This window comes from Empidonax traillii, unplaced genomic scaffold, assembly GCF_003031625.1.
Source record: "Empidonax traillii isolate 1590-97213 ecotype Southwest subspecies unplaced genomic scaffold, ASM303162v1 scaffold247:size2371522, whole genome shotgun sequence".
Lineage (NCBI taxonomy): Eukaryota > Metazoa > Chordata > Aves > Passeriformes > Tyrannidae > Empidonax > Empidonax traillii.
Window position 1 is genome coordinate 2,249,016 of NW_020955440.1, and position 20,365 is coordinate 2,269,380.

The following is a 20,365-nucleotide window of genomic DNA, read 5'->3' on the forward strand; positions in this document are numbered from 1 at the left end:
GTTATGCCTAACATACAGGAATGACACTTTATTGGTTTAATCAAATACAGTGAACACCATTATCTAAGGGCAGGAATGTACAGAAGGACAACATACCCTATGATCAACTACGCAAAGATAATCCTATAGGGTTTTCTCTATTCCTAGAAATGTTCAAACAACAAAAAGACTACCTTCTCTGTCTTCAGGGCCTTTAGACAGAGTTTACTGATCTTCAATGAAGTCTCAGATAAGATTTCAAACAAGAAATTCAGACACATACTAGACACTTCTACCTTCCCTAAAATAACTTAATCTAATAAACACGTAAAAACAACACCAGAAAAGGATTCTGTCAAACAATTCTCAAAAGAAGAATGAGTATAGCCCCCCCCCCCCCCAAAAAAAGCTGACTTTGGCCAACTTGTAAATTAAAAATTAGCTGGGTGTATTCTTGGTGGATTACTTTTTTGTTGAGCAATTTACCTTTTAAACTCCTTAATTGTTTAAAGAATCTTTGATCAAGTCAATGCTAACATACTAAAACACAAACACTGATGACTGATCATAAAACACAACTGAAGTTTTAACTCCTTTAACAGAAAAAAAAAAAAAAATCTGAATTTTTCCCACCTTGTTTTCTGATGTTACTTCCACTTCAGCAAATCTGGTTTAGATGTTTATCACAACAATGTCTGTATTGGAAGACGAAGCATAACTTCCAATCTATAACCTTGATATTTCAGGTCTTTCTAAGCAGTTTTAACTACTGAAGAGTTTCTAAACCCTTCCTCAATAGTGTTCACACTGACCTGGGCAAGTCCTAAAGCTTTGCAGCTCTGTGTACCTGAAGCTAGATTCCACCCAAAACTAATGTTAGTAGACTACAACATGTTTTTAAATCAAAGTATGCCAACAATTTTATTTAAAACATTTTGTATGAAGTACAAACTTAAAGCAAATAGATAATAACATTTTCCTGAACACATCTGACCCAACATTTGCCATCAATACAACTACCCTTTTTTCCTTGCTCTCTGTGAAAGATCATGGACACACACAGACTTCTAGAAAAAAAAAAAAAAAACACAACAACTTTCTAGGCTTAAATATCAACTCTTTCATTAAGTCCTCATTCATGTCTATGCCACTTTAAAATGCAACTGCAGTTGACAACACCAAATTGCACCTGTTTCCTAAGACATCCATGGGGAACTGTTCATTCCCAACTGGTAAAGAATTCAGAAATCTGCTAGGTATTTTCTGGTAGGCATAACATGAACCTGACTACAATTATCTTTATTTTCAGTCAAAATATACCAGTAATTTATGTGAGAAGCTAGTACTACACTCCAACTTAGACAAATTAGATACTGCAGTATAATGTTTTCCTGAAAGGTGTAGCACACTTTAGTTTGTCACAATTTTCTGCTGCCAACCCCTAAATTTTAGCAATTCTAAAATCAACTGTCAGGGACTAAAATCAATGTTTCTCTAAGTTTCAAAGGTTCTTCTGTTACACTGTAATTATATGCAAACCCAACCGAGTAAAATGTCAAAGACAACCTGTCTTGGTAATGGAAGGATGTAAAATACAATAAAAATGCTTTTGCAGAAGGTAGCAGCACAAACAAATCCAAGCACGTTTGGAAACAGTGAAGCTCCTGATTTTAATTACTTTTTAGGATTAAGTTGGCAGTTTTAAACAGCACGAATTTGTCACAATGAAGATAACTAGCAGAAAGGCACCCTTCTGTATAAGTCTATCCTGAAATATGGTAGCCCTCATTTTTTTAATCCATCATGTCAAAAACCAATTAAGTGCTAAAAAGCTTATCAGATGTCAAATGAGTGTATTTTTAAATTTCTATATTTTTCATATTTCAAATAGTAGAAGTAAAACTTGCACAGCATTGACTCTACTTCTATCTAAATAGTGTATCACAATTTAAAAGAATATCAATTCAATGTAAACATCTGAAATGGAAAAGTATGCATTAGCAATAGGCACTGCAGAAAAGCTTGTAATACCTGTGTGCCTTGGATTTAGCTGGGAGAGAGGTAATTTTGTCCTTAGTAGCCAGTACAGTGCTGTGTTTTGGATTTACTATGGAGAATAACGTTGACAGCACATTGGTGTTTTAGTTGTTGCTAAGTTGTGCTTACTCCAAGTCAAGGATTGTTCAAGTTCCTGTGCTCTGTGACTCAGCAGGAGCACAAGAAGCCAAAACAGAGCATGGTCAGGACAGGTGACCTGAACCAGCCAAAAGGATAGTCCATACCATAGAACATCATGTCCAGTATATAAACTGAGGAGAGATGGCTGAGAGCTGCCAGTAACTGCTCAGGGATAGGCTGGGCAATGGAAAGCAATTGGATTGTGCATCACTTATTTCTCTTCAGTTTTATTCTTCCCTTTCCCCTTTTAATTACAAATATTATTATTATCATTGGTATTTATTATAGTTTGTTTTGATTCAGCATTAAACTGTTCCTATTTCAACCCATGAGGTTTACTTGTTCCCCAACCAGGCAGGGGTGGAGTGAGCAGGCAGCTGCAATGGTACTTAAGTTGCCAGTCCAGGTTAAAACACAACAACATAATACCAGAATTTACTAAAATTACATCAACCATGGAGAGCAAGTAGAGATTACAGAAGTGAACTGAAAATTTCCTGTTAGAACAACTAGCAAAGAAACTGTTAGAAACAAGAACAATCAGTCCAAATAGAGGAGCATGCACTGCTTATTGAAAAGCCACATCATGTTTTTGCAGATACAAAATTCTCTTCTTACCTAGTCACGAGTGGATTAGAATACCTAAGAGTTTTATTGTTTGCAGCAAAGACAGCAATATCTGAAGAGACTGATCTTTATTTTCCACACATTTTAGTAACATGCTTTAGTTTGAAAATATATTTTCACTGTACCTTACTGTTAAGTTTAAAAGGAACAACTACACTTGAAACAATAGTACTAATGTGATACATTTTGCCAAAACAGAGAGCTCAGAATACAAAGATTATACACTGATGTTTCAGTTCAAGATTGAACAAACCTTTGTCGTAAATACCAATGTATTACTGCAATTCAGAAATGTATGTAGAACAACAGCCACCTGTGTTATATTTTAAAATCATTACTTCTGGTGACATCATAAACCATAAGTTGAAAGAATCCTGTAACACTTGCACTTGAAAGTACACAAAGCTAATGATTATGTCTGAGTTTAAGAACTTCAGTGCATTATGCACCAATTTAACTTTAAGCATTTTGACATCAAGTGATCATTCACATTATGACAAAATAGCACATTAAGGAGAAAAACATTCAACTGTACTTGTTAAGTTACAGGAAAAGCTACAAAAAACCTCTTAGTCTATTAGAAATTCAATATAAAATACTTCATTAAAACCAAATAAATACTAAATTTTACCTTTTCTGGATTGTAATATAAAGATTTCAAAGTGGTAAACAAGGGTGGGCAGCCTTTACTGAAGTTAACCCTCAGGAACTTATCCGTTAGTTCTCTAAATTTTTCACCTAGAAACAAAAGTGTGTTTGGTTATATGTCAGTGATTGCAATTGTTATATAAATATACGCACTAACTGCTGTGCTACTCTGGATAACAGAGTAACTGAGAAACTGCAATTAAGGGTTTTCATCTTTCCTGTTCTTTAATAAGACACAAATATACTCCAGACTTAAAAAAAAAATAAAAATCAGAGTGAAACACTTAAACTGCTAATGTTTAGGTGTTTAGGAGTGTGCTGGCAGATATGGTAAGAGTCCTCAAACCTCTGAAGTCTATTTAATAGAGAAAATATTAAGTGCTGGCTACCGAGAACGTAGCAAGGGTTATTTAAAAAAATTTTGGAAAAAACTACAATGTTAAGAATAACAATGGGGATCTTGTAAAAGCTCCATCACTAGACTTTTTTACGATTAAGTTAGACAAATGTGTTAGGAGCTGTGCAGATATAAACTAATTTGAGGGAGAAGGACTGATGAAATTAACCCTCTGCCTCCCTTCTGGTCCTATTTTTCACGAGTAGGACATAACTTGTGATATGATTGTTTCTGGAATCAGAAAAGAAGATTTACTGTTTCAGAACCAGAAGTTCTGTATCAGAATCATCGCTATCAAAATATACTAGAAAAACCTAAAAATCAAATTTAATTATATTTTCAGGTAAAAATTACAATACTTGCAATATGTGCCATCTTTCTGAGAAATGCTGCTAAAAAAAAAAAAAAAAAAGAACTAAAAAAAAAAGACAGGGAGACAGCTGGCTTTCGTGTTCTTTTTTCCATGATGAAAAGTGATTGTTTTCAGTTGCAGTTGTTTTGTTTGGGGATTTGTTGTTGTTTGGTTGTTTGGCATTTTTTAAATTAGTATTTTTTATTGACTTTGCTTTGCATTGGGATGAAGTTGCTACATTTCAGTGCCTATTCAGTTGTGGACTTCTCTAACTCTTTAAACAAGGAAGCATTACACTTCACATAATGCTAACACAGACACATAAAACTGTCGAAATAAGCTTCAATTCGTTACAAATACATTAAAAACGTGATAATTAGATTGTTTCATGGCTATGCAGAAAATGCAGACACTACTGCTTTGTATGTAACATTCTTATTTACTTCCATCACTACTTAATTGTCCTACACTTACTGTTATCAGCACTGTTGCTAACACTGAGACTAATAAAGGTAACTCATGTTCTCACCTCGCTGTACTAAAATAAACTGCTGTATATAGAAACTCTTACTACCTGTGGATGGGGATCCATAACTGGACTGTAAGCACGTGCTTTATTACAGATGGATTAATTAAAACATGGTTCTCACACACTACAGAAACTCCCCTATGTAACAAAAAAAATATATCCCAGTTTCTCCTGTCGAATTCTTCTAATTTATTTTCTTGTTGTAAGAATTACAATTGAGAATCTAGGAATGCAAGACTCAACTTTCCATTAAGTACTTATTTATTTACAGAAGACAGAACATCTTTAAAACAAAATCTGGAAAAAAAATAAAGTACACAGCGGGGCATCCACCTACAACAAGAAGCCAAACTCACTATTAAGTCTCTGAGGTACAAACCTGACCACAGCAGCCATGAATCCATAGCAGCATAAACAAAGCTAAAACTGCATGGCCACACACACACTTATCAGTCTGAAAATTGATTGGAACAGCCTTCCTCCACAAAAGTGGTTTCCAGCTGGATCAAGGAGCTGATTTGTATCAAATTCAGGGCTATTAAGATGGCAATGGCAAGGTCTGGGCAAGGACTGACCTTTTAATATAAGCCTGCACTTTAGAGTATTTTAATTCTTTAATGTAAATTAAATCTGAATCAGGGATGGTTGCAGCTGGTTGGTGACCACACTGGAACTAGCTAGAGATTCTACTGTCTTGAAATTTGCAAATATTTTTCTGCAAATAAGTTTCTTTCTGCACCTTCATATTCCCACTATTAACTTTCAGCTATAGAAATTCTTGTCTCCTGTACTTATAAATACTTACAGGAGATCATTTACTAAACAGATTAATTTCTATGGGATCAAAAACAGTCTTATATATTCATGCTTCATAAAAACTTAATCAAAAAGTTAATAGAAACAAGTTTCAACTTAGGAAAATTCTTGTTCATTATGAAATGTTGCAGAAAGTAGCCAAGAAATTTTCTTTTTTTTACCAATCTAGTAATAAATTTTGCTTTCATTTAGCCTATTGCTACAGCATGAGCAACTAATCCTTGTTACTATACATATTTCTGCTTCAATAAACATTAGCTGTGAAACTACACTGTAAGATACAAGGTAACCTAGACCAACACAAACAGTGAAATCAACAGCAAAACACACTATTAATAAAGATATAAGAAAACATTTTGCAGGCTATTTCCTTGTTTGCTATGTGTTACCATAACAATCCTATTACAAGAGAAAACCAATTACTGTCACCTAGCTTTTCAAATCTAGCTGAAATGCCTTAAAATCAGCCCTTGTATATTCAAAGAAACTGAAGTACACAGGATTATAAAAGGCACAAGGGGTAACTTCTCACAAAGCAGTTAAAATCTTGCGTTTTTACACAAGAAACCTGTATGCACATTCAGACTCGTGAGCAACAACAGGACAGTGGAGTAGCTGTACTCTGTAACATTTAAAGGTACCAACACACACAGTATTCAGTAAAGGCGCTAAACTAAAAACTAACCTCAAACTTAAAAGCATGAGCTATGTTGGGAACTTGCAGCTGTACACAAACTTCTTGACACTTGATATCTAGCTTATGTACTTTATATTTCTTTCCAAAAGTCTTCCACTGGAGTTTCAGCAGTTAGCTACATGTTAAGTGTATATTTTTATGGTGTTGACCATTTCATTTAGTCTCCTTCCTCCTATTTTGGAAGATCATAGCTTTCCATTTTAAAAAGTATATATTTTCCTTCCAGAACTGAGAATACTTGTGCACTGTATTTCAAAATAACTTTTGAAAGGACTGAGACACTGAAAGAACTTAACTATAAAATTAAATAATTTGTTTTATATAATACTGCAGACCTGCTTTTTTTCCCTTTTCTTATTATCAGCACAAATAGATTTCATTGTAGAATTAAGTTCTAATGGCTGTACAGCAAAGTAGAACACAGTAAGTGTACATTTGTACACCAAACTGTGTTTTAAAAACACAGTAGTGGGTATGCACATACACACACTTATACCTTTAATTCAAGTGTAGTGTACCCTCTACTTTTTAACTCCTGAGCCTTAATTTGTATGCTGCATAAAAATTACGTACAAGGTTTCCTAAAATCTACATACCATTCTGTACTGTAGTTTTATCAATACAAAGTTACATAATTCGTATCATCATATTCGAGCGCGGGACGTTTTTCTATCAATGCCTAAAACGTACAAAATTTTGTCTTTTCCAAGAGAAATGCATACATCTGACTTGTGTACATGTTCAAGTAAGTATTAAATGCACAAGAAGGTATTAAATGAACATAAAACAGCCTGATGAAAACTTCAGAAGAAAAATAAGAAAAAAACTATTACAGAACAGATATGCAACTTGTTACCTGAAACAAAGTTTAAAGGTAATCTTCTAGGTGAAACTGCTCTGGGATGTCTTTTACTAACTTCTTCATAAATCTGAAGCCTCTCTTCTAAAGTGCCTATTATCAGCAAATATAATAGATATAAGTAACAGACATAAAAACCTATTCTTTCAAATGTCTTTAAGTGTTGTGTTGAGAATTAATTTAGCTAGAGCCCATATTTGGTTTGGGTTTGAAACAATTTAAACATTTTTTTTTCCAGTTAATCACAAACATTACTGTATAAAACTGTACTGAGAACACACTGTATATACAATACAAAACTACCAGCATTAAATCACTCTAGAGGTAAACTACAAACAGGACCATTACCTTGCACATTCAAACACGCAGTACTGTGTGCTTTCTTTCAGTTACGTGCTGTGCAGACCCCTTCACACAGTGCACAACATTCATTGCTTCAATTCATGTTTCTTTTTACTGTGCACTCATTTCAGACGTACTTAAAGCATTCAGAGAAATATACTGCACTTTAAATCTTAGGTAAACAAACAGCATACTATACAAGCATGCCTCTATTATAGGTCCTCTGGTGACAGCAAAACCAGAGTACAATACTGCCAGTGTAAGTAACGAGTACCAGAACTCTTTATATCTTAATGTTTAACAAAAATAAAGCTACTTAAAGATTTTCTTCCCACTCCTCCCCTTTCCCCCATAATATGCTTTGGAGCTCCAATGTGGTTAGAACTTAAATAAAACTAATCTGTTGCTTTAAAATGCCACTTTATTATAATTAAGATCAATTTTGCTTAAATAGTAAATTCATCAAGCAATTTAAAACTGAATGTACAGATTAAGACTACAATACATATATAATAAATATATCTGTTTTTCTTTTATATGAAAAACAATTTATCTTGTCACTGAGCTCAAATGTTGGGGAAGGGGGGGGAATCTATTACCCAGTGTCTCCAAGAGATGTAGAGTTATAAAAGTTGAACTAAAATAATATTTGGATTGGAACTAAAGCATATAAAAGCCCTAATTGAAGTCACAAGTTGGAGCTCCAGAACTTACCATGGGGGAGGAAATAGTCCTAAGACCACCTAAAAAATAAAGTTGTATTATTAGTTTTATAGAATTAGTACCGTTTTAGTCTACATAGGATTTTAATATGTCAAAAACTACTGGACTGGTTCTTTGTTAAAAACTACATTCTTTCAACACATTCTATCAGACAGAATAATCAAGTTCCTGGGTAATTTATTTTCTGAGATACTAATCATAGAATTCAACTCTACGGATATACTAGGAGAACCATTCAAAAGGCAAGACTATACTCTGCCTATGTGTAACAAATGCAATCCTTTTCATTACTCAATTACCAGCCATATTCCCAAACTTCATGAGACCCAACTGTTAAACTTCCTAGAAGAAAGCTGGTTGAGAAATCTAATGCAGCTAAAATATCTACAAATAATGTAACTGTGGGCTTATGATTTATGATGTCATCAGAATAACTCCAATAAATTTTCACTAATTAGTGAAAAAATTAAATACAAAGAAATTATTCCTGTGTAAAGGTAAACACTCAAAGTTATCACTTAGTACAGTATAACTAGTTGCAACACTGTAATTTTTAAAAATTAGCTGATTTTCCTGGAAAAACACAACAGCAATAATCTGAACTGGCATTGGAGTAAAAAAAGGTTTTAACATATTTATCACCTTTACCTCCAAAGGAATTTTTTTCCAGATGGTCTACCTTTAAAAGGCCATTTAGAAATAAGTATTTCAGTCTTTCTCTCCATGTCCCTAGAAAGAGGTAACACCTAAACAAATCTCAAAATAGCAATTCTACGTTGTATATATGATAGCAGTCTGACATTCAACTACTAGACAAGAATTGCCATTTGGTTTCCAAGTTCACATGTGGCAAGGAAATGTTCTTCATGCAAGCATGTTAGTAAATGCCACTCTTAACTCCAAGAACATAAATACTTGTTGTGGTATTTTCATGCATAGAGGTTTCTCAGTGAACATTTTAAAAATGAACACACTGCATAATATTCAAGATCAGAAGATACATAATTTTCTCGCAAATACAACTTTCTAATCTAAAGCAGTAACATATCAAACAGGAGTAAGAAGTATACCCTATATCATATGTATTTTTATTTTATCTGTGTAGCTAAACTTACTAGGTTGTAGGGCCTTTTCCAAGCCTTCATAATAACACCAGTTTTCTGCATTACGCTCAATTAACTCTTTGTATACTTCACCAGCTTCTTTCAGTCTTCCCAACTTCAGTAACATCTCTCCTAAAGGCAATGCAGTAAAGAGCTATGAATTACATGAGAAAACACTTGCAAGTAAAGAACAGAATACTAGATACATAAAATTAGGCTTAATCATACACAGATACTTAAAAAGAGGCTTTATTTTTCCAAAGGCATTTGCTGTATGTTACAAGTGTTACTTGAAGCTACCACACAGAGCTCAGAGCTTGGAACATTCATGATCTGTGAAAAAGATTATTTGAAGATCTATATGTGAGTATTTAAAATACTTACTATGATTATCAAAAGAACAAGAAACTCTTTCTTCTAGGACTCTAATACATGACTATATCAGTTTCCACCAAGCTATTTAATTAAGGGCATCTGTATTTTTCACACCAACTAACCAGTTTTTAACCAGTTAAATCACACTGGTTTGCTTAATAAGTAAGTGGTTCTACCAGATCTAGCTTCCATGAAATCAATTTTCTCTACAGCAGCTCATATTGCACTGCGTTTTTCTATTTGTGACTAGATGTTGGTGACACACCAATGTTTTTCACTATTCTAAGCCGTACTTAGACCATCAAGGCTTTGTCTTTTTACCTCTACCCTGCCTCTCAGCAAGTAGGCCAGGATGGACAATAAGCTGGAATTGTAAATAACCTGGACAGAGGACCCAAACTGACCAAAAAGATATTTTATGCTACATAGTATTAAAAATTGAGGGGAAAGAGTGGGCAGGTGGCCACTGCTTGGAGACTAGCCGAGCAGTCTAAGTGATGCAAAGCAGCCTTTGCATCAGTTGAGGGTCTGGGGTTCATTGGGTTTTTTCTTTCTTTCCTCTTTCCATCACTTAAGATATCTTGATTTCAATGCACCAGTTTTCTTGCCTTTGTTCTTCCTATTCCCTCTCCTGACTCAACAAGGCAGGCTGGGGAAAGTGAACGAGCAGCTGTGTGGGGGCTCAGCCACTGGCCAGGGTCAACCCACCACAACTGTGCAAGCAAGGAGTAGCTGAAGAACATATGCCACTACTTGCACATATTCAGAATAAGTTAGTAGTACTTCAAATCCACAAAATTACTGTGAGTTATTTTTAACCAAAAAAGTCAGCTTCAGTATTTACTTAGATAGGGCAATACAAATAAGTGCATTAAAAAAGCTTAAAAAGGAAACAAGAATTTGATACATCAGTCGAAAGAAAGAAAAATAATCAGTGTCTGTACTTCAAACAGTATTCTTTATGAAATTCTTTTTCATAAGATTAAAACTGGGTTATAATAGTCTTGATTTATGGAAAGCTATTCTAGTAGCTACCAATATAATAATCTCTGAGATCACCTCTACTCCTGTTTCATCCCAAGTTAAATGACCTAGTGCCACTTTCCCTACAGTAATTGTTCCAAATATATTAAAGATTTCACATGTTTTGTGGTTTGTTTGTTTGTTTTTTTCTTTTACTGCTTTATTATATCTGAAAGCCATTAGCAAAAATATACAACAAAATTAGCTCAGGGAAAAATAATGACTTACCTTTGATTTCTTCTACTATTAATTTATCACATATTTGCTTTTCATATGTCTCTATATGTTCTAAAGACTCCTGAAAAAGATCCGCCTCTCTCATCACTTGATTTTGATATAAAATCAGTTCACTATATTCATAATCTATTTTATTAGGAGGAACCTGAGGGGAAAAAAACCATGTTAGTTAGCATTTACCTGTACCTCACAATGTATGCAAAATTACTGAACAAAATTTAGCCTATGGAATGTATGAGGTCTACTTATATACCCACCTAAACATTCAAAATGTCAAACTCCCATTACTCACAATCAAATCAGATTCATTCAGGATATCCCTTGTCAGATAAAAGTCCAGAATAAATCCTTTATTTCTCTTTTCTTTATCACTATGATAATTAAAAACTGAAATCTCAGAAATGTTATTGAATTGTATGAGAGAAAGCAAAGATCTTCATAGTATTTTCTTTCTAAAGGACTCCACAACATTTTTGACTTAAGCTCTACAGCACACGGCTGGGATATCACAATATTATTTTCAGCATACCAAAATTCTGGATCAAACTATTTCCAAAGGCAACAAACCATCCAAACAGTGCCCACAGCTTGACAACAGGAATTTTTCAGATAGAAAATTTACACTATTCCTTTCTAACCCAGTGTTCTCCGTACTATACTTCAATCCCCCAGAAAGTACAGTGCACAAGCACGCAGTGTTTTCAAGCAACAGATAATTATTTTGAGGTCTGCTCTCAGTTGCATACCTAGGACTTTCTATAGGCTGTAGTAAAACTAGTGGCTCATCCACCTAGAAGTGATACAACAGACAATGAAGCAAGGTGACATTCAAAATCATTCCTTTCAGGGATTAACTCCTTAAAATGTATTTAGGCAATGAAAAGTCTTGCCAGAGTTATAATATTTTTTTCATACTAAATGCTCTTCACTAATATACTCAAAAACTACTCCAACAGTAAGTAAATTGCAAGAATTTCAGAGGTCTCCAGACAATGCCCAGCAGCAAAATACAACAGTTTACTGTATGAAATGAACTGTCTCAATAGAAATTGCAGGAGGAGACAATTATAAACTTACATGATTTTTTACATAAAAAATAAGTAAGAAGCTGCCAAGTCTGACAAACATTAATGACATTCTTTCCCATGATACTACATACTTTGTTTCTTCCTGTGCAAGCAGCACTTTGAAGTCACATTGGTCATGAACAGTTTACTATTACTCTTCTGTTCCCTGAATAAAGCTTTTCCTGCCTTCACAGAGCCAAGTAATTTAATAAACAAAAACAAAATTAAAAAAAGCCAAAACATTAAACTGGCTGAAAGGAACACTCTCATTAAGGATAGTGTTCTAAACCATTACTTCCAGCCCTCCCCTAGGCACAAATTCATTTTATAGGATTTATCATTTTTGAATATATGCTCTTCAAATTTTGAGAGGCAACTTTACAGTATTGGGCATTTTTAGAAATATTTGCCTTTACATACAAATGTTCTGAAAGATAGCATAACTAAATAAAATATTGTAAAGATGTCTATATCTGACAATGAACATGGGTTTGGGGGCTTAACATAATTCAAGTACTTATTTTTTAGAAGCTAATACAGCATAGCAAGTGATAGCTAGTGGAACAAGACTATACCTTGCACATACCAGCAAGTAGGTAGCATGAAATTCTACCTGCTTCTTAAAGTGTATTTCCTCTATCTACAGCTTCATTTCTGTTTCTATCTTTGCTCAATTTTTATTACCCACTGGAAATCACTAAAAAACATTGTTACTGTGAAAGCATTTTTTAAGCTGCTTCACAGAACTGACACCTGGAACAGGGGTTAAGCATTTAAGCATGTCTTCTTGCTTACCTTTACTCTGCAGCGCCACAGAACAAAACTGCAGAGCACCAATTTAGTTCTTTCACCTTCTCCTCCCCTCTAAAAATATCATTTCTTCCAATACAATACACATCTAAATTCTGAATTCCACAAGCAGCACAGCTTTTTAGCATATCATGAATTGGTTTTAGGCCTTCAAAATGCAGATAATCCAAAACCCATAAATATATACAAGACATGAGAAGCACTTTTAAATCGACCTCCTCATAGCTGTTCTTGCTCAGCAGGAATAACAAAAAGATCAAATGTTAAAAAAAAAAATCAAATTACCTCCTTCTTAAACACAGAACAAATGTAATAGGAAGATACTACACTTACTATCACTTCATTTAAAAAGCTATTTTTAAAAATAACTTTAAGAAAAGCCTGTTTTTGAAGAAATTTTGAAATCTCATCAGGTTAATGACGGCTTAAATGTGTAATTCATCAGAAGGTAAGCAGCTAATAGCCCCAATACTTACTCTGAATAATCAGATTGTCTTATAAAGATTAGGATATTCTACAAAGAGTTTTGTCCACGTCATTGTTACTGCTGCACAACACAACTTTACTCCTCCCCCCTTCCCCCGGAAGAGTTATGATTTTTGCACAGATGTCCAACTTGAATTCAATTCTGCCATTTCAGAATAAATTTCTTCCTCTCCTCCTGGACCAAAGAAGAGTCAACTTTACATCTGTAGATGCCCTAACACAGTTGTCACTGAAAGAATGTGACAAGATGTAGCCAAAACATACCTAAGAGCAGACCCCCAAAACTCCAGAGGTTTTCTGTCCATATCTGTATTTGTGGGCCTGATGCAGAAATTAGGAATAAAATAAAAATTAAGAATAAAAATTTTGTTCTGGAAAAGAAGAAAGGAAAAAATGGGACATACAACAGTAAAACAAATTTCATAGTTGTTTTACACCTTGGTTCCCAAAATTTAAATTCTGAAGTGACTCTTAAGTCACTTGATTTAACGTGGGACAGCACAAGCTGCTACACTTCCTGCAGTGATATCTGCCTTCAACCTCATAACCCTTTTTTGTGCATCTGGCCAACTTAGAGCTTTCAGATGACAGGCAACATTGATATTAAGAGACAGAAAATTCACCATTTCCAGTAATAACTCAGCCACTAGAATATAATTGTCCATGATAAGAAGCAATTTATCACTTCAATTTGTTAATCAACTTCCTTACACTACTCCATCTGCCCTGCCAGGAAAGCTTCCTGTCTTTCTTGCCAAACTCAGCATCCAATCTGTACTAAAATCACCTAGGTTTTTTCTGCTTAGAGTAACCAAAGACAACCTCTGCCCTTCACAAATAGCTTTTTCTCTAGTCCTCTTATCTTGCCATATTGTTCTTTTCATTTTCTAACTTTTTGACAACAGGCTCATCAGTAAGTCTTGATCTCTCAGTAATCCATGCTTTACAGAGAAAATCCCTGCTTCTCAGAAATAAGGATATATTTTGCTTTCACCCATAAGCTTGCCCCGAGAGACAATTTTGCAATAAGTTAAGTCATTCTAACTGCAGCCTGGATCAACAAAGGCAGTTCACTTCCCTCTATTATTCCCCTTCTTCCTTCCCCTCTCACCTCATAGTTGTTCGGTTCAGCCAATCAATCCTTCAAAAGAGTGATTATTTTCCTGTCACTCTGACTCCTGAACCAGCCCTCCACAAGTCAACCAGTGCTGCACAAGGAAGCAGTGCAAGCACACAGGAAAAAGTCAGACTGCTGGTTTTGGCAAGAGTTTGTAGCTAGAGTAGCTCCATTATTTTGTAATACTGCATCTTCAGATATTTACCCACAATCACTAAAATGACAGTTCCTTGAGGTTTTTCTTTCTTACTTTTACTGCTTGGCTTTGGCTGTTTCAATTCACATATGAATGGACACAGCTGTCTGAGTAATTCAAGTAAATAAATACCATCACTGTACATCACCATTATTTACCAATTACTATGACAGCAGCATTTTATATAGCATGTTACATTTTCTTCTCTATTCATTAACATGATTGGTAAACAGTACCAGGCTTAATACAAAATGCCATAAAACTCCTCAAAAACATCGGTTTGCTGAAGACTCCCACTCACTACCCTTCAGTCTTTCAACCATCCTTTTAAACCTTGAACGCCACCACCCTTTTATTACAGTTACATACAACAGTCTATGAAGTCAGTCACAAGATCATCTACTGAGTTGAGTGCATACAAAGTACAGGGCAAGAGGGCAGATCTGGGAAGTAAAGTAAGCAAGAAGTGTAACACCTGAAAGATCAATGAAGTATCCTGGACTTAAATGACTGAAATGTCCAGACACTGAAAAACCAGTACATTTGGGGACTATCCTAGAAAAGCCAAAGTGTGGCAAAATTGAGCTGTGGGTTTGTCTGGCCTCTCCTCACTGCTCTGGACCCAACACATTGATTCTCTCTTCCAGTATTTGGGGTTCTATATGGGCCTGCACTCGTTAGGGAGCTGGCACAGCAAACCATAAGACTGTTTTCAAAAGAAATCAAACTAATGTGTTCATATGTATTTTTAGTGTTTAGACAGCTAAGTTTATCACTTGACTGTCTCTACCAATCTAAATAAAGAGGAAAGCTTGACAGGACTAATTTTCTATAAAACTATGTTGTCCAACACTTGTAGTGTACTTCTGTCCTTCAGTGCTTAAGTTTTTCTACTACTTGACTATGTCTGATATGATGCTAATCAACAATTAAACCAGCTCATTGTTCATGTATAAGCAATCTTCCTATTTATGGGAATTCCCAAGCATCTCCAGCTTCATCAGAAAATGGCATGACAGCTTGAGATCTTCTAAGGATTTCTTTGTTTTAGGGTGAGATTTGAGATTGTGGTAACTTACACAGCACACTCAACTGATTTAAAATGTTCATCTATAGCAGATGGTATTTAAATCTGCTTAGACAGTAAACTGAACAGTGTATCATGACTGCCCCCAAACAAGCATATTCACACACTATCTTTGAAAAAAGACAACAACACTAACAGTGTCACTTCTGTTTTCTTCAATGGACCAAATACCAGTATTAAGCCCTCTTAGTCCTTGAAAGAACTTCAGTTTCTCACACTACATCTGCAGTTCTTCCATCTATTATATATTCTAATTCAAAAAGTCATTTCGACACTAAACTCAGATTGGGCTCTGCTGACTCATTTAAGAACTTTCTGGTTGTCAACAGCTCATAATAGATGATCCAATTTTGATTTAAACTTATTGCTTTCAGGGTTTACTCAACACTGAAGTTATAGCTCTTCTGAAATTTCAAGCTATATACACCTAGCTTGCAACATCCTTTCTTGGACCACAATATCTGATTAGGACAAACACTAGTCTCTTCTGGCAATTTACTTTCTTACAGTTAATTCAACGTATAACAACTCAGAAAGGATATGTGGGTTTTTCAGAACAAAAATCTCCATCTATAGATTAGGTAACACCTCAGGATTTTTATAAAAGGTTTCCAGGATGCCCTGCCAGCTGAATGTATCTATAAACACATTTTTTTCTTTCCATGTTACAGAATAATCAACCCCTTCACTCTGTTCTACTAATTCAGACTGCATAGCTCTGCATTAGCAGTAACATAACAAGGGAATAATCTCTCCCTTAAAAAAAGGTTATACTCAGTGACTTTAGCATTTGTACCACTTGATTTACTCCAAGTTCCAGTAACACCAAACTTGTTCAAAGTATTTTCAGCTACACTTTCATGTTGCCTTGAAAGCAAATACTGGTTTTAAAGTGTGTTATATATAGATGCATACAAACCAATGAAAGTTTTTCATATCCTTTCCAGAGATGTAACAGCATCCAGACTATGGTAAGAGAAAGGGCAAATGAGCACATCCAATATTAAACAGTATTTTCTGTAGTTTCACCTACTGTAAAGGGGCAGCATCATCACAGGTTTTCTTTAGCTATAAGCCTCACAAGCATTGAGTTACTCAGTTACTCCACATGAGACTACTCCTGTATCTTCAACCCTAACAATCTATTGAAAGGGAGGAACAGTATCCCTGTATAATTATGTCAGCTGCTAAGCTCCTGGAAATCTTGCTGCTCAAAGCAGAAAGCTCCACAAATAAAAACCTGCTTCCTAAATCATAACTGATTTCTAATTATGAATAAATAATTCCTCAGATTCTGATTACACACTGATTCACTTAAACAAAAAGTGTTCTTTCCAGAACAGGAATTCTTACCTGCTGGGTTTTCCTAAACTCTTCAAGTAATTTTAAGGCCATATCATAATCTTTTAGTAAGTGGTATGCAATGGCATATCCAATCCACGAAGCCCGTTGTGTGGGGCGCAGTTGAAGCAGTTGGTATCTTGTCTCCTTCAGTAAAGGAAAAGCAATTTTAAAACAAGAGATGTCTAAACAGAGTTACTCCACATTCATCATGATTTACCACCAGTACAGCTAATATTTCAAAAGAACCTTTAAAAGCCCTAGGGAACTTTTAAAATTCTAACAGCATGGGGAAAAGCAGCAAGTTTCTGTCTTATAAATCCAGGGGCTACATTCTAAATATAAGAGTTGTGGCACAAAGCATAAACTCTTATTTGTTGGGACAAAAAATTATATAAAAGGTGTCACTTTAAGGAACAACTCTTAAGGGCCTAAATTATTTCCAGAAATAGAGCACTGAAATCTCAGAGAGCAGTTTCCATTAGAAAGCACGAGCTCACTGCCACTGAAAGAGCAGTCCCACTCTCCTTATGCCTAGGCATACGGTCCTCATACTGCTGCGGCACTTCTCAGAATCTTTTCCTGAGTCAAATCATATCCTTAAGTCAGCTATTCCCTCTTCCCTTTGCATTAGCAAATTCAACATCCTCAGTAAGGTGACCAGCTAATGCCAAGCCCAGAGTCCAGTCCTCTACTTCACATGAAACAGCCAAATCAGCTATTTTGAAACTACTAACTCTGTTTTTAGACAAATATTAGCATTTTAGTTATGAAAATAATCAGCATTGGCATTCAAGAAATCAGTCATCAAGGGCCAAGTTACCCACATGCTCAGAAGAAACATGATAGTATATTTTTCACAAAAACCACCTCAGCATATGCACCCAAAACACCCTTTGCAGAATTTCATATTAGCACTGCAAGTACTCCTATTTGCTAATCAAAGTCTCATCCCTTTTTAATTATTTTGTGAAAAATGAGTTGAAAACTAGTCTTACAAGGTGATCCACAAGTCAAATTCACAGAACAACTATTTCCAGTTCTGCTCTCAACATTATATGGAGCTCTGCTGCAGTATGTTTTCATGCTTTCCTAAACAATAGCTTAAAACACTTTTGAAACAGAAAAAAGGAGCAACAATAAAAGACTTCATAATAGAACAGAACAACAAGGGAGGGCTATAAATAGCAGCAATAAATAATAATTCAAAGAGAATACTTACTCTATATCCTTCTAAATCCCTCATCTGAATCTGCAACAGAGAAAGATCTCTCAAGATCTGCAGATTATCTTTATCTAGTTTGAGTGCATTCCGGTAACACTTGATGGCTTCATCATATTTCTTATCTGAACGCTGCAAAAGACCATAGACGTGCCAACCTAATGCACATTAAGGAAGATACATTTACAATTTTCACAAAGTAACTGCTATGCATTTGTGTTACAGTCTGAACAACTTGACATTTTCCTTGAAGATCAGCACCACTATAAATGCAGTTTGATGACTGCAGCCAGGCTTTATTGACATATTTGAAAATATTAAATGCCTCCAAATAATTTGTTGTCACATTCATAACCCCCTTGAGCATTGTTATACAAATTAAATTATCCAAACTTCATAAGACTTTAAGTGTTATTCCTGGAGATTTATTGTTTAAAATATGTTACTGCAATTACAGAACAAATTCTTACTTACAGAAGTGTTTCATTCTAGGAATACAATTGGTGTACAAGTTCTCCTTTTTCTCTCTTGCCTATCTGTAACCTCAATTAGACTCCACACTTTACAGAGACTCCACTTTATTCACTGGCAAAGAGAAATCTTAGCATTTCTGTGCATCAGAAGTCTTTGTCAATCTCACCATCTCAGATTTCCATCAACAGTGTGTCATAGCAAAAAGATCACGTTTTGTACTGCAAAGGATACAGACATGACTCTTTACATCATTACGAAGTCCTTTACGAACAAATTCATACGCTTCTTCTTTCTTCCCTAAGCAGTTCAAGGTCAGTCCTTTCATCGCGAGTGTCTCTGTAAGAAGTATCATATACTTATGTTTCTGACTCCCCATATGTCAGCTTCACAGTGAAGATATCCTTTGAAGTTGTTACACAATGAAGTTCCCCATTAAAATATAAATTTAGATCATGACAGCAGCCTAGCACAGCTGAAGACTGTTATATGGAAGCATATCCTTTCTTGAAACGGGTCTTAAAAAGACCACTGCAGAGCACCATACAGATGTGACGAACACAGACAAAACAAACTTTTATTAATTTTTAAAAAATCATCTAATTGGCTTTAAAGGAGTTAACAATAAGCTGAAGCAAATTTAGAGAGCTTCTCAATGTGTGTTTAAGTTCCAGATAGGCAGACCAAGAAAAAAAAAAAAAAAAACAACTCATTAGGCTGTGTCATACGATAAGAAACAAATCTGTCACATCAGCTCCACTGTTACAGACTGCTTACAAACCATTAGTTAAGGGAAGAGTATTTCCTGCTACCATGTTTGGGGTGTAAAAGACCTTAAAGTAAGGTCTAAGCATTTTTATCAACATTCTGAGAGGTACAAGATATCAAATAATACATGGATATGACTACTGCTCTCCCTCTTTCCCCAATCTTCAAGGCACACAGGGGGAAGCAAGTTGCATGTAACGCATGCATTATACCTGGCAGCTGTTCCAGATTCACATTTCAGTTTTTTTGTTAAATAAGAGATCACTTGTCTTGGCTCATGCCAGAAGATTAGTCACCTTTTCACCACAGTACTCTGTTTTTCCTCCAACTGCAACCTTTTCCTCAGTATTAATGGCAAGAGCCCATGATCTCAAGGTCAGCTATAACATCAGTTTGAGGTTTTATTGATAGACCTGTAAAAATGCACCAAAAGTAAATGATGACCCAAAATGAGTCAAGTGGGGGTTTTTTGTCCTCCATCCATGCTGTAAGAACAGAGAAAGTTAGAATGATACCTTCCAAATAATATCAAGAAGTTTGAAAGAGAATATCCCCACTGTGGGAAGACGGCCAAGGTACTCCTGCTTTCCCACACCAAAGAGATAACTGCCCAGCCACAGCAATCCATCTGTTTGCCACCTTCTCACTAAACTTTTGAAATTCCTAGTCTCTGAAGCTAAGTGTGACAACAGTGCAGCTTTCCATCAGATCATTTCATTGGCTTAGTTTCGCTTCAGCTGTTCATTCCAGGCTTTACTCCCAAGCTTCAAAGCCATTAGTGGCTCAGAGCCCAAGTAGTACATGGATTGCCAAGGCAGCTAGCTGCCCTGGAAAAGTTTAAGAGGCAGCAAGAGCAGGAAAGACAGATCTGTGTACAGAGAAGTTACAAAAACACAAGTGCTAGTAGAGACAAAC

At 35.3% G+C, this 20,365-nt stretch overlaps 1 protein-coding gene across 4 annotated transcripts in view; it reads right to left on the minus strand.

Annotated features, from left to right (window-relative positions):
- NAA16 (N(alpha)-acetyltransferase 16, NatA auxiliary subunit) overlaps nt 1-20,365 on the minus strand; it is a 69,739-nt gene that overhangs the window by 32,944 nt on the left and 16,430 nt on the right. For 2 of the 4 annotated variants that reach the window (XR_003571757.1, XM_027888849.1), the window contains exons 3-9: nt 18,917-19,021; nt 18,212-18,369; nt 17,002-17,136; nt 10,877-11,030; nt 9,263-9,382; nt 7,080-7,175; nt 3,416-3,522 (exon numbers count right to left, since the gene is read on the minus strand). Coding sequence is in view for 3 of the 4 variants with exons in the window: in XM_027888849.1 (XP_027744650.1) it covers nt 3,416-3,522; nt 7,080-7,175; nt 9,263-9,382; nt 10,877-11,030; nt 17,002-17,136; nt 18,212-18,369; nt 18,917-19,021 (875 nt within the window). In the remaining variant the exon portion in view is untranslated. Of the gene's footprint in view, nt 1-3,415; nt 3,523-7,079; nt 7,176-8,138; nt 8,168-9,262; nt 9,383-10,876; nt 11,031-17,001; nt 17,137-18,211; nt 18,370-18,916; nt 19,022-20,365 lie in introns of all 4 variants that reach the window. The other 2 variants (XM_027888850.1, XM_027888851.1) reach the window with 2 other exon arrangements.